Genomic DNA, 12,920 nt, shown 5'->3' on the forward strand with positions numbered 1-12,920 from the left:
ACATTAACAACGCTGCACCTTACTTCATCCTCTCTCAAACTTTCACTCCTCCAGCACCATGATCTAGCACCTCTTAGCGGTGTAGGAGGTAACATCTACCAAGATGGATCCATAGCTATCTGGATCCATTATCCAGACAATCTTTCCTTCTTTTGAACCCTGAAGTCCAAATTCTTTTTTCCCGATCTCCACTAACCGCACTCATATACGTCCAAATACAGTAAGATAAAAGGCAAGAATAAGCACTCAAAATAGAGAAGATATCTCTAAGGGCAAGGATAAGCACTCAAAATAGAGGGGGTGGATCTAATATTATGTGTTATCATCTACACCTGAACTGTGTAAACTTTAATGTATAAAATTCAAATTTTTTCGACAACTAAACGTTGGATCCACCAGTTGCCCTTAGAAAAATCCAAATTATTCTAGTTTGTGCTACAAAAGTAGGTCTTCTTCAATTTTGTTTACAAATAGTTCAACTTTTGAATGCTAAAGTATACTCGATTATGGGATGATCTGATAATTTTAAAAATTTTATTATGGGTATATCCTTGTTCTTTGTGTGCTTATATCCTGTACATCCTATACATTGAGTAGTAAGTGTCATTTATACTATGTATAAATAGAATTTTCTAACGAGTGCCCATAGTATGGATAAAAAAAATATGCTTAATTAATGCATTAATTATTTCATATTTTTGAAAGCTATTTTTAAGGATTCACATGTTAAATGAAATGCCAAACTTTTTCCCTAAAAATAACATCCTAAAATGAATTATTAGATTTCTAAACTTATGTTACCAAAAAAAGAACTAAACAAAAAATGAAAAGAAATGAAATTGAAGCACAAATAGTCGAACTTTCACCCCACCTTTGTTGGTTTGTTTGAAATGATCTTTTTTGTCATCTACAAAATTCTTTCCTTATCAGATGTTTTTCAAAAGTAAAGACATCACCTCTTAAATGATAAAATTCATCCATTATGGTAACTTTATCCATATTATGGAGTGCATGTCAGACACCTGTTAGTGGGACTATATATAAATAGATAGCAACCAATTTGGCATTAACTAAAATGTATTTTAAGCATATAAAATTAAGGGTACAATGGACATTAAGAATATTAATTTAAAAGCCACTATTATTTCATTAATAATTTAAAAATAACACTTTCCATCTCATGCCTTATTGTAAAGCTCCATTTCGTACCGTTGAACTTGTACCACTATCTTATTCGTACCCTAAATTTTAAGTTTGGATATTATGAACCCTAAACTCTTAACTTTGGACACTTTACCCTCTAAATTCTCATATTTGTCCGATTTAAGTCCAATCAATTATACTATTAACAAAAGTTGGCAAGATAAAAATAGTGCAAATTAATGACAATGTATTATTCGTTCTAACTGTGATCTCTTGGCTTTTGTTGACCACTTTCAGCATATTATCATTGATTTATATGGTCCAAATCATTAATAAGAACGAAATAAAGGACGATGCAAATTAATGATAATGTATTGTTTTGTTCTAACTGCCACCTCTTGACTACTTTTAGTACATTATTATTGATTTATAAAGCCCTCTATTCATTAAAGCCCTCTAATGTTGTTGTTGAATGTTGATTGGGGTTAAATGGAACAAAATTGAGAGTTTAAGGTGCAAATAGTCCAAAATGGAGAGTTTAAAGTGTCTAAAATTGAAGTTTCAGATGCAAAGTAAAAAAAATAGTACAAGTTTGATTGTACAAAATGGAGTTAGTTCAATTTTAAATGATAGTTAATTAAATTACTATCATTTTTTTCTTTTATTAGGGTTAAATGCAAAATACCCTCCTCAATTCTTCTCTATTTGTGACTTACCCCTCTGTACCATCAATTGTAGCACTCAACTATCTTGGACTTTTAATTTGTGGCGAATTACAAAATTTATGTCAATTTAGCATTTTTATTAGGACAAAAAGACTATGATTATGTTGCCTGGAATACCCTTCATCCACTACTAAGACACTGCCGCCGCCACCAGTGTTGTCGCCCTTTTACCACTATCAAATTCTTCTTCTTCCTCTTTAATAATCTTATTCAAAACATTTTTCATACAGCCCTTGCAACTTTATAGATATCCAATAGCAGGTGCACATATAGACAAAGCAGCAGAAGTCTATAGTTCCTATCACAATTTGTCATGCTATTGACCCGTCATATAACAATAGTAGCCTTCACTATCGCCCGGTGGTTACCATCAAAGACTTAAAGTCTTAGTGGTGTAGGAGGTCACAATTTGTCACTATATGTGGCGGCCTTAATTGGTTTTCTTCGATGAAATCTCTACTTACATCGAGTCCCCATCCCCCCAGATTATGGTAGATTAGGTTATAGGAATCTTATTGTTACGACAAATATATATATATATATATATATATAACAATAGTAGCCTTAGGTTCATATTGGGAGACTAGATCATAACATGCAGAGTCATCTTGATAGCCATCTCTCTCACACAATCAACTTGGCTTAGCCATCGAGTCAAGTTACATAATAAATAAATTGAACATCAATGAATATTCACCAAAATCCCATTGGGTTTTTGTTTTCTCTCCCCATTTTCTACTTGGATTGTTGAATTGAAGCTATGTTTAAGCCTGTATAAGGAGGAAAACAATAGTGATTTTTTTCGAAGATCAAATTTATGAGTAGGAAAATTCAAGAAAGAATTTGAATAGGATAAAAGATACTTTGAGAATGAGTTATGTTAAACGAAGATATTGGGAGGATGCATCAACAATGGCTGAAGAAATTGAGATGCACCTGAGAGACAATAAAATAAAGATATAAGTGTAAATAGTTGTGTTTGGTTAAAAAAAAAAGTACACTTTGATTTTTCTGGTCAAGAAAACTTGTCAATGCAATGTCCAATCTGATTTGCATAATCCACCAACAATTGATAGTAGGAGGTAGTAGATTACTGCAATTGATAGTTTGGGGGGGAAAGTTATAAACTTAAGATAGTATAGGGAGTATTTTGCAATTTCTTTTCCAAACGGAGTATTTTGCAATTAACCCTTGCTATAATTCACATTTGTTTGCATTTTTTTATAATTTTCTAATTAATATTAATGTCTATAATCTGCACTGCCTCGTTACTTCAGTTCCGACCGCAGTTTTCGCCTTACAACTGAAAGCCGCAGCAGCTTGTACCTTCTTCAATCGAGCAATGCAGCAGGTCAGTCAAAATTCCAAAGTCTTTTTACATGCTTAAGATTTTCTTGATGTTTTTCGATTCCGAAACTTCACCAGAAAATAATCTAAAGCAATAGTTATGTATTTGTAAATTGTTAAAGGCTGGGTCATCTGGGTCAGAGACGGAGGTCACGTGGGAAGATCAGCAGAAGATTAACCAATTCAGTAGGCTGAATAATCGATTTCACGAGCTTGAAGACGAAATCAAATTGGCCAAGGTACTTTTCTTTTCTTTTTTTTTTGCAATTTTAAATATAATATATGCCTATGACCTAGAAATTATGGAATAGTTGCGTCTGCTTATTTGATGGTTTTTTTTTTTTTTTTTGTGATAGTGTATGTAAATGCTTGACTAATGGGAATTATTTTCATTGATCAAGCAAGAGAGAAAAGGGGAATTACAGAAATGAAAGGGAGAAACCAAAAGGGGGAGAACTTGTTATCTTGAGTATGCATTTTTATTTTCTTGAATTTTAGAGGTATATCGTTGTGGTTTTTTTTTTTCCCTTCTCTAGCTTTTCTTAGAAGGGTACACTTGGGGCTCATATAGTTGATAGTTTGGCGAAAGGCAAGAGCAGCGGAAGTAGTTTCCTTCCTGTTTTTATTGCTTTCAGTGGACAAAGGAATATTTTGATCGGCTGTAGGATGAAAAAAATGGGATGAAGCTAAATTGTATAAATTGCGCATATTGTCTATTTCCACAACACAATCTTTTGGCGTTCGATGCTATTTTGCTTATATCCACGTAAGACATTTACTTCATGCAATGTGTACAAACTATGATCCTAGAGTGTATATAGTGCTTTTTGTTTATTATTCAAGCATCTCTTAAACATTCCTTTAAAATCCTGGGATGGGATTGTGTTGCTTCTGCTGAAGTGCACGATATTTGTTTTTGTTTTCACTGTTCGGGTGAGAGTGCAGATGGGAGAAGGCTTTACCCACTGCCCTAGCATGTGCTTGCATGCTTGATTTGAAGAGAATAGTAAACTTTGGCAGAAGACTTGTTTCATCTATCATATTTGTATTCACAACTTTCCTTCTTATTCAAAGAATCCTTAGAGCACATTACCTTGTTTTTGTTGACAAAATAAAGTTCTTTGAAAAGACTAGGAAAGTATATGCCTAGCATCCACATTTTTAAATCAGAAGCAACTCTACCCTTGTGATGGAGAAGAGAGGCACACTGGGGGTCTTTTGGGAGGAGGGGAAATCAAGTACTTCTTTGAGCAGTTAGGACTCATACTTTACTCCTCAAACTAGTGATTTTGGGGATTAGCTTTCACAAATTGGAGGGAGAAGAAAGGTGCAGGGTGGGTTGGAGAGATATCTAGTAGTTACTAATTTTAAGCAGTTTGCATCATAAAAGTTTCTGGAACTGTGGAATATTATGAAAATCTTTTACGTATCCTTGCTTCAAAATGATCTATGGCAGCTAGGTTATTTGTTCATTTTCTTTATTTCCCACATATTTTAACCCAGTAATTTATTTTTTGAATTTTTTGTTTAATTTATCTGTCAGGAGACTTTTCAATGTTTTCTGCACATGTTTATCCATTGATCTGAGCTCTGTGTAGGTTTGTTGAATAATAACATATGTTACTTTAAGTTTGCTCAATATAGAGCACCAATCATTGAGTTTCTCATCCATGTAAGGTACATGTTGGACAGGTATTTTTGGTGCATCTGACAAGTATATTAGTGCTTGCTTTTGGGAGTGTGAACGCAAATACAAGTGGTCAAACAGTGTTGGTCTGACATGGATTCCTAGCATTTACATATATATAAAAGTGGCTCAAGATTGTTGAGCCATGAGTTCGATATGGATTCCAAGCCCTTTTATCTGTTTGTGCATCGTCCTAATGAGGAGTGCTGATGTCCAATACTAATCTGGCATGGTCAAATAGCTATCCAGCTCAATTAGACCCGTAATTTATTGTATCAGTTACACTGAGCAGTTTTGTAGAACATAGTGGATACTGTTGTTTTCACCTCCACAAAGCAAAATATTTGGCATTTGGGCATCGCTTTGTATTCATAAAGTTCCCTTGCAGTTGGCAAAGACTCTTCTTTCTTACAAGTTAACGCTAGTTTTGGAAATATGGAGGCCAGCTTTTCTTGTCTTTCGTGACTGCAAGCCTGATAAGATGTTTTGACATAGCTATAGGCAAAGCTGTTTTCAGATTTTCTGGCTACTGGCCTAATGAACACTTTCCTGTCATGGAAGAAGCCTATTTTGGTTCTTTTCATGCTTCTATCTGTTTTTAACTTGTTTTTAGTTGCCAAACTATCTTATTAAGTGGCTCCATGCATATGGTATGGACATCTGGTCAGAGAAACTGCATAATGTCATTGAAGCTACTCCGGGTATTCGAATGCCCTGGAGAGTTTCACAAACAAATGATCTTGTATCTCTTGCTTTAAGTGATAAATTAGATGTGTGGTTGCCTTCTTATTTTAGTGTCTGCCTGAAAGAAAGCAGAAAGGATTTTGAAGGCATGATAGTGTTTCGGGACGTGGAGTGAGGGTATCGTGCTTCTATAGAGTAATGGTTTGGGGCCCTTGGTTTCTTAAAGAAGTTTCTTACTTGAACTGGAATGAAGTTTAAAACTTCAGAGAGGATCTCTGGTTGTTTATGCTGTCATGATGAGGAATTCCCTCTGTGGATGTGTATTATATGTGTTACTTCTATGATATATTCTTTTTCCTACTTCCAGAATGATGCCAATCATTGGTGCTTTTTATTTTTTGCATGCATTGATAGAGGTGACGTCATAATTTTTCACTCGTACTTTGAGAACTGCTGAACTGCCTCTTTTTTTTTTTTTTTTTAATTCAGTCGCTACTTAAGCAGCTAGCTAGTCAGAGCTAGCAATCCCAAATATTTCTGTGTTACTTCTTTGTTTTTTTTTTTCTTTTTTTAATGTATTCTAGCAATTCTCAGCCTATGAAACTGATTTAAAGAAATTCACTCTTCGTTTCTTAATTCACTTGAATTGACGTGCTCTTTCCTTCTTTTGTTCAGGAAACAAACGATAATCTTGAGGATGCCAGCAATGAGTTAATTCTCACTGATGATGACATAGTGCGTTTCCAAATTGGGGAAGTTTTTGCTCATATACCCAAAGACGAAGTTGAGACCAGAATCGAACAGATGAAGGAGGTAACCAGCAAGAATTTGGAGAAGCTAGAAGAAGAAAAGGAATCAATAGTCGCTCAAATGGATGAACTTAAGAAGATTTTGTATGGCAAGTTTAAAGATTCCATCAATCTTGAGGAGGATTAGGAAAATGCATGTTTTATTCTTAAATGTTTTTGGCAGAACTCAGTTTGCTGTGGTGACCTTTTTTGTACACTACTCATGCACACTTTGAGCTGTATTGTGTTCTTGAAAGGGATGCGCGCTTTCTTTGTTTTGCTGTTGAGTGTAAAGGATCTGCTATCTTGAATTTTCATAAGATATCTTCATTAGTGGTTCATAAAAAGTTGGCTTTTTCTGCAATTTTAGCGACCATCCTTACTCCTGATGTTCTGCTTCGATGGTTCAACCGATCTCTTTTCTTCCTCCTGGTATTTTTAAAAGACCTTTGACCGACTCTGCTGGTTTGAAGTTGGTTTTCACTATTTATCCTTATATTTCCATTGTTTTGAATCAAGATCGAGCTTTTGTTCAATCATTCTGAATGGGTTTAGGAAACAGATATTTGCAGATGGTTGACGTTTGTATACTCAACTTCAAATTATGCCTTTTCAAAAATTTTCCCTATAATGGACAAATTGCAAATATTTGTCACAAGGAATGATAATTTATTGTTTTAAGCTGCAGAGTTACGTTAACGATGATTTATATACTACAACACAAGTTAATGACAAACTACGTGAGATTCATGGAGATGAGATATGAAGGAAATAAAAGAGGCGCGTCTTATTTCCACATATTTATCCAATTGCACTCAAAGTGACGTCAACAATGCGAGTAAACACTATTGAGATTGCAAAATTTATTTACAACACAAATTAATAACAAATTAGGGGTGTGAGACCCATGGAGATATGAGTAAGAAAAGAAAATGTGTGCTATTTTCTCCCCTTTATCTCCTTTTTTTTTTTTTTTTAATTGCATGAAGATGGTAGGCGTGGTATTTAAGAAGCAGGAAAGTGGAAGGGAATTAAAACTACGGGACCTCAAAGGCTGAGCATTTTCTCCTCTTTATTTAATTTCATTAAATTGGTGTATATAGTTAATCATTTTTCTTCCCATTTTTACACCAAATTACATAAAGGTGGAAGTTGACAACATCTGAAATGTATTTTATTCACATGTAATAATTTATCATTTTAACATACACTTCCCATTCCACTTTGATAAGCTTGTATTTTTTTTCCATTCTCTTTAAATTATAATCCACTTTCTAATTAAAGAAAGTGGTTAACTTGTTACTTCTTTAAAATGTTCTTATTTAATATAGGTTGTTATTGAGAATAATCCAACTTATTTAATACAAAGTCAATTAGTCATACTCTCCAATTAATACAAGAATATTTTAGAAAGATAATAAATTAGATTTATTCTTACAATAAAATTAACTAACTTTTCTTAAACTCTGCGGACAAAAAAAAATAATCAAGCCTATCAAAATCTGCGAAAAAAATAAGCATATCAAAATGAGCAGTAAAGTAGCATATATTTCTCCAATTTGAAACCCTCGAAAATAACCCCTTCCACTGAATACAATACAACTATACAAATGTTAAGCAGCTGACTTTGACAAATCTCCAAAAACAATCCCACCAAACCGAACCCTCCAACCCCATCCATCTGCAGAAAAAACCACACTGAAAAAAAAAAATCTTGTCGAGTACACACAAAAATGGCAATCTCCTCCGTCTCCATCTCATCCACTCTAGTACCCATTTCTTCAACAAAACCACCACCCTCTCTGCCCTCTTCCTTCTCTTCATCTAACTCTCTCTTCTTCAGCACAAACCGGTCAGGCTTCTCTCTGGGCTCAAGCAAAATCAAGAATAATAGCGCTAGCAGTAGAGCAAGGAAGAGGGGGCTTTCTTGCACCTGCTTGTTTGGGCTTGGTGTGCCGGAACTGGTGGTCATTGCAGGCGTCGCCGCCCTCGTTTTCGGACCCAAGAAGTTGCCGGAAGTGGGTCGAAGTATTGGCAAGACTGTCAAAAGCTTTCAACAGGTCCATCTTAAATTTATTTTCTTTTTCGGTTCTTTTCCTCCATATCTCTTTGTGCTACCATTTTGGAGAAAGAATTTGTTAGTTAGTGGGGTGTCATTTGATTTTAGAAGCTCAAAAGTTGGGATTTATTTTTTTTTTGGTTGGGGCGTGGGGCAAATTCTGCAAGATGCAAGCATGACGATGATTACTTGAAACTTGGGAAATCAAATATTGGTTTGGTTATTTTTGGATCATAATTGTACTTTAATTAAGTTTTGATTTGATTATTGGGATAATTTCAGAAACCTCCCTGAGGCTTCCTTCTAGTTTAAAAAATTACACCTACCTCCCCTATGATTAGCATTTCAATAACAATGGAGACCCAATATGCTAACTTTCTCCTCAAAAATCGTAAAATACCCCTTTGTTACTTAGAAGGGGAAAAACAAACTAATAAATTTCTTTCACGTTGCAACTATTGTAAATGACATAATCACTACTCTAGCAAACTCAATAAAACACTTCACCTTAATTCCCATATTCTTACAATTTTGACAGCCTGCTATTGCTGTCCCAAAGCTTCCCATGTAAATCAACTATGGCAATTAAAGTCTGCATACAACCTAATTTTTAGCCTCTTTTTTTTTTGCCTAAATTCAATATTTGAATTGATCAATGTCACTGTTCAACCTTGTTGGTACTAAAATAATGTAACCTACCTAGAATACCAATACGGAGCAACCAAAAACAACACTAGAGACCACATCCCATGTCTCTAGGCAAATCTGATTATAGTTTTTATATCTCAAAATTCTTTTTTATTGGTATAATACCATAACCTTATTTAATCCACATTCCCTTTTTAGCTATCATTTTTAGTTTCTTGTATATACTCTGTATCACCGCCATCTTTTTCACCTTCATATAATTTGACAACAAACATGATCCGGCAACTTGTCATTTTGTAATTTCAATTCAATAATACTTATAAAAAAGAGAAAACAGAAAAGAGAGAGTGTGTCTATTTGCGAAAAAAGAGATGCAGGAGAAAGAAGGTAAGAGGAGGAGTCAGAGAGATAGAACAAGAGTTTAGTTTGTGTGGCAGCAGTTGTTTTAGAATAAAAGACTAGTTGTAATTGTAAAGTTTGTTTGTTTGTTTGTGGGAATTATTTATAAGTGAAGGATATTATAGTCATTTTACTACATGAGGGGAGGTTAGTGTAATTATTTAAACCTGAAGGGAGGTAAGTGAAATTGTCAGAAACCTCAAGGGAGTTTTCTGAAATTATCCCTTGATTATTAGAGTGCCCATACCTGGGAATAACAAGTAAGTATTGTTATGTAAAAACATCTCACAGCAATGTGTTCTTGTATGTTAGGGATGAATTATTTCTTACTAACCATACTTGTTGAAAATTCATGGTATGATGTATAATCTGATGTTTAGCAATCCCTTGGTAGATTTTTATGAATTTCTGATTTTGTTAGAAATTAGTTGGTAAGTGGAAAGTTTCTTGTTCATACATGCTTTTGTAATTGGAAGTTGAATGCAGCTCGAAGTGTAATGGTTTTGTTTCTCATCTTAGAACCATCATGAGGGTTGGATTTTTACTGTTCATATACCCCGGAGGCAGAACCAAAGAAGCAAGTTAGGCTTAATTAGATGAGATGTTGCATGTTATTTAAAGAAAGTTCTAGCAATTATCACACAGTCTGAAAATGTGAAATATGGCAGGGCAGAAGTTTAGAGGCATTTGACAATGTTAGTGGAGGTAGTCACCTATTAGGGTTTAGCACCAAAGTCTTTGATGTTCCCCACCACACCCTACTTTGTGAAACTTTACTGAAACCCTAAAATGGCTTCAAGTCCCTGTTGCAAAAAAACCTATCTCAGCATCTTCTGAAATTACAAAACTTGCCTTCAAGTTCAAAAAATCTAATATAAACTGGGATTAATGATTAAATGACCCTCAAATACATCAATAGAAGCAGCTAAAATATCCTGGAGTCTGTCATTTTCTGAGATTCCCGATAGTCCCTCATTCTTCTCTGTGTCCTGCATCACCATTCTTTTTTCTGGCATTGGGTCCTTTCTTCTTTCATGCTGCCCTTGTCTTTCTACTTGCTTATTTGCTGTTCTGCTTTCTTTTACTTGCTCTTGGATCACCATTCTTTTTTCTGGAATTGAAACTTTTCTTCTTTCATTTTGCCCTTATCTTTCCACTTGTTTATTTGCTGTTTTGCTTTCCTTTACTTGCTCCTTTTTAGGCATTGAATCTTTTCTTCTTACTGTTCCACTTGAACAGTAATGTCATACTATGCTGTGTGTCATCTCATTCAACATTTACTTCAATTGGAGCTATAACTCAAAGTTATTGAACAATGCAGACAGTACATTTTATTTGAACAAATTGCTAGGCTTCTGAGATTGCTATCCATACCACCTACAATTATGTTCCTAACTGTCCTTAGCTTAAGTTGTTAGCTCATTCGTTAAGTCATTAATTAGCCTAATAATTTGAATTTGATTATCCGTTGGCTTATTATTATTATTATTATTTTGGTTAAGTTTCCTCAATTCTGTGGGGTTGAAAGTAATATGGGATTCTCTTTCAAGTGTGTTTTCTCCCTTTTTATCCTTTCTTGGTATCTAATGCACCTGGTCCATTATGGATTAATTTGGTTTTTGGCAATTAGTATAGGTTATCTTTCTGCCAATTAGTATTTAATAGCTCAGAAAACAAAGTTTTTGCAAATGGAAATACAAATCAGATGATTACTTTCCCCTGACCAAGTTTTTAAACTTGCATGTACAAAGGCTATCTTTGGTGGGAGATAAGATAATAAGATATCAGAATCGCAAGAAAGGTACAATTTGTATTTTGCAGAATTTTGAGTGGAAATATTGTAAGAGAAACTGAAAGACATTAGATTTTTTACTAGAAACAATTTAGGTCCAAGGTGATGCTAAGTTCACCTAGTTTCACGTAATTGGTAATAGGTAGTTTGTGCAGAATTCTGTTGACTGGGTGGTGTGTAGTTTTAGTGTCAAATGACGTATTCTCAAGCATTTCTAATTAAGAGGTAAACATAAAAGCAAGACCGTTTTCTGTGATCTCTGAATAGGGAATGGGTGTATAACATGGACATGTACATGTACCTGATATTTGTAGTGCTGTTATGTTGTGCTATTTCTTGCTTTTTCCTCCCTTTTTTCCCCTTCTTCCTCCAGCCCATTTTTTCCTGAAGGAAAAATAAGTTTAAGAGCAACTACGAATTACATATTATAAGTAAAGTACCCAGAGTTTTGACTTGTTTTAGCAACAGGCTGCTAAGGAGTTTGAATCTGAACTGAAAAAAGAACCTATATCAGCTGCAGAGCCTTCTGCTGAGAAGGTCAAAGCAGTAAGTGATGAAGGTGGACAAGATGCTGAAGTCAAGAGTATTAAGGAGAGTTGATAAATTTGTCAAGATGTTCTAGTACTGTTTAGGTACTTGGCTCCAGCTACCGGTTTTGTTGTATGTGACATCATCTCAAGAGTCAGATGAGTTGTTCAATCATATTCTCTATTAATCAGTTATATTTTTTGTTTCACGTTCAAAGTCAAGGACGGAAAACTATTAGGGCAATTATAAATCACTTAGCCAGGATATGTTTTCTTTTTTTTTTTTTTAAATATAATTGGATTGCATTATCATCCCTGTTTCACCTTCTACGTACTGCCGGTTAGATGCGTTTCAATCTCTAAAATATGGACCACAATGTTAGATGATTTTAGTAAAAGCACTCGCGTGTCTCACTGCACCTCTAGTGGCTGTTTTTCATCCGTGCGCCATTAAGTGCAGTGATAATGAGCTTTCGTATTATGAGATTCCGGAATTGATAAAAAGTCAGAATTTGTATAGTTCTATGAATATATGAAATGCTGAAATTAATTTTTTGGACAAGGCATTAATTCTGCAAACCAACTGGTTAAATGCAACTAAAGATTGTAAAGTTACTCGGTTGTGGGATTGCAATCGCAAGACAAACAATCATGTCTCCCTTGGCTATTCTTTTTTTTTTTTTCGGACATGATAAATTCTATTCTACACCTATTCCTACTATACACTAAGGGAAATGGGTGGATTTAAGCGAGACAATGGAAAACTCAGATGGAACTGAATCATCACCGAACCGCACGGGTGTCTTTGCATTGATTGGTGAAATCTTCACGAAATTCTGCACAAGAATGCTCTTGGATTTCCAAGTGAGCAAAGTACAAAGCAACTTGTGAACCAACTACTACGAGTAGTAGGCCACCAAAAAAGAGATTTAAAACTCTCCTGGAAATTTCACTAACGGGTGCAAAAGTATCCGTTTGGTCCAGTGACAATTCAATCCCCTTCAGGTTCCCCATTGATCCTCTTGGATCCATCTCTTTCCTTTAGTATAGAGTAGGAATAGCTGTAGAATGAAATTTATCGTGTCGGGGGGAAAAAAAAGTAAAATGCAACTTGTGGAATA

At 34.7% G+C, this 12,920-nt stretch overlaps 2 protein-coding genes across 2 annotated transcripts; both read left to right on the plus strand.

Annotated features, from left to right (window-relative positions):
- The first annotated feature begins 3,113 nt into the window (after positions 1-3,113).
- On the plus strand, positions 3,114-6,738 carry LOC113727419 (probable prefoldin subunit 4). Its single transcript, XM_027251573.2, has 3 exons — positions 3,114-3,219; positions 3,338-3,454; positions 6,262-6,738. The coding sequence occupies exons 1-3, from the start codon at positions 3,211-3,213 to the stop codon at positions 6,520-6,522; spliced, it is 387 nt and encodes a 128-aa protein (XP_027107374.1). The 5' UTR covers positions 3,114-3,210; the 3' UTR covers positions 6,523-6,738.
- Positions 6,739-7,968: 1,230 nt separating this feature from the next.
- On the plus strand, positions 7,969-12,064 carry LOC113727421 (sec-independent protein translocase protein TATA, chloroplastic). Its single transcript, XM_027251574.2, has 2 exons — positions 7,969-8,434; positions 11,741-12,064. Exons 1-2 carry the CDS (start codon positions 8,108-8,110, stop codon positions 11,870-11,872), a joined length of 459 nt encoding a protein of 152 aa, XP_027107375.1. The 5' UTR covers positions 7,969-8,107; the 3' UTR covers positions 11,873-12,064.
- Positions 12,065-12,920: the final 856 nt, after the last annotated feature.

This window comes from Coffea arabica, chromosome 2c (genome assembly GCF_036785885.1).
Source record: "Coffea arabica cultivar ET-39 chromosome 2c, Coffea Arabica ET-39 HiFi, whole genome shotgun sequence".
In the NCBI taxonomy this organism is placed as follows: domain Eukaryota; kingdom Viridiplantae; phylum Streptophyta; class Magnoliopsida; order Gentianales; family Rubiaceae; genus Coffea; species Coffea arabica.

What these genes read in the sequence shown, in the direction of transcription:
- LOC113727419 (XM_027251573.2), top strand. An exon ending in ACGAAATCAAATTGGCCAAG is followed by an intron (nt 3,455 to 6,261) that starts GTACTTTTCTTT and finishes TCTTTTGTTCAG; the next exon opens with GAAACAAACGATAATCTTGA.
- LOC113727421 (XM_027251574.2), top strand. Translation starts at nt 8,108, where the DNA reads ATGGCAATCTCCTCCGTCTCCATCTCATCCACTCTAGTACCCATTTCT. An exon ending in CTGTCAAAAGCTTTCAACAG is followed by an intron (nt 8,435 to 11,740) that starts GTCCATCTTAAA and finishes TTTTAGCAACAG; the next exon opens with GCTGCTAAGGAGTTTGAATC.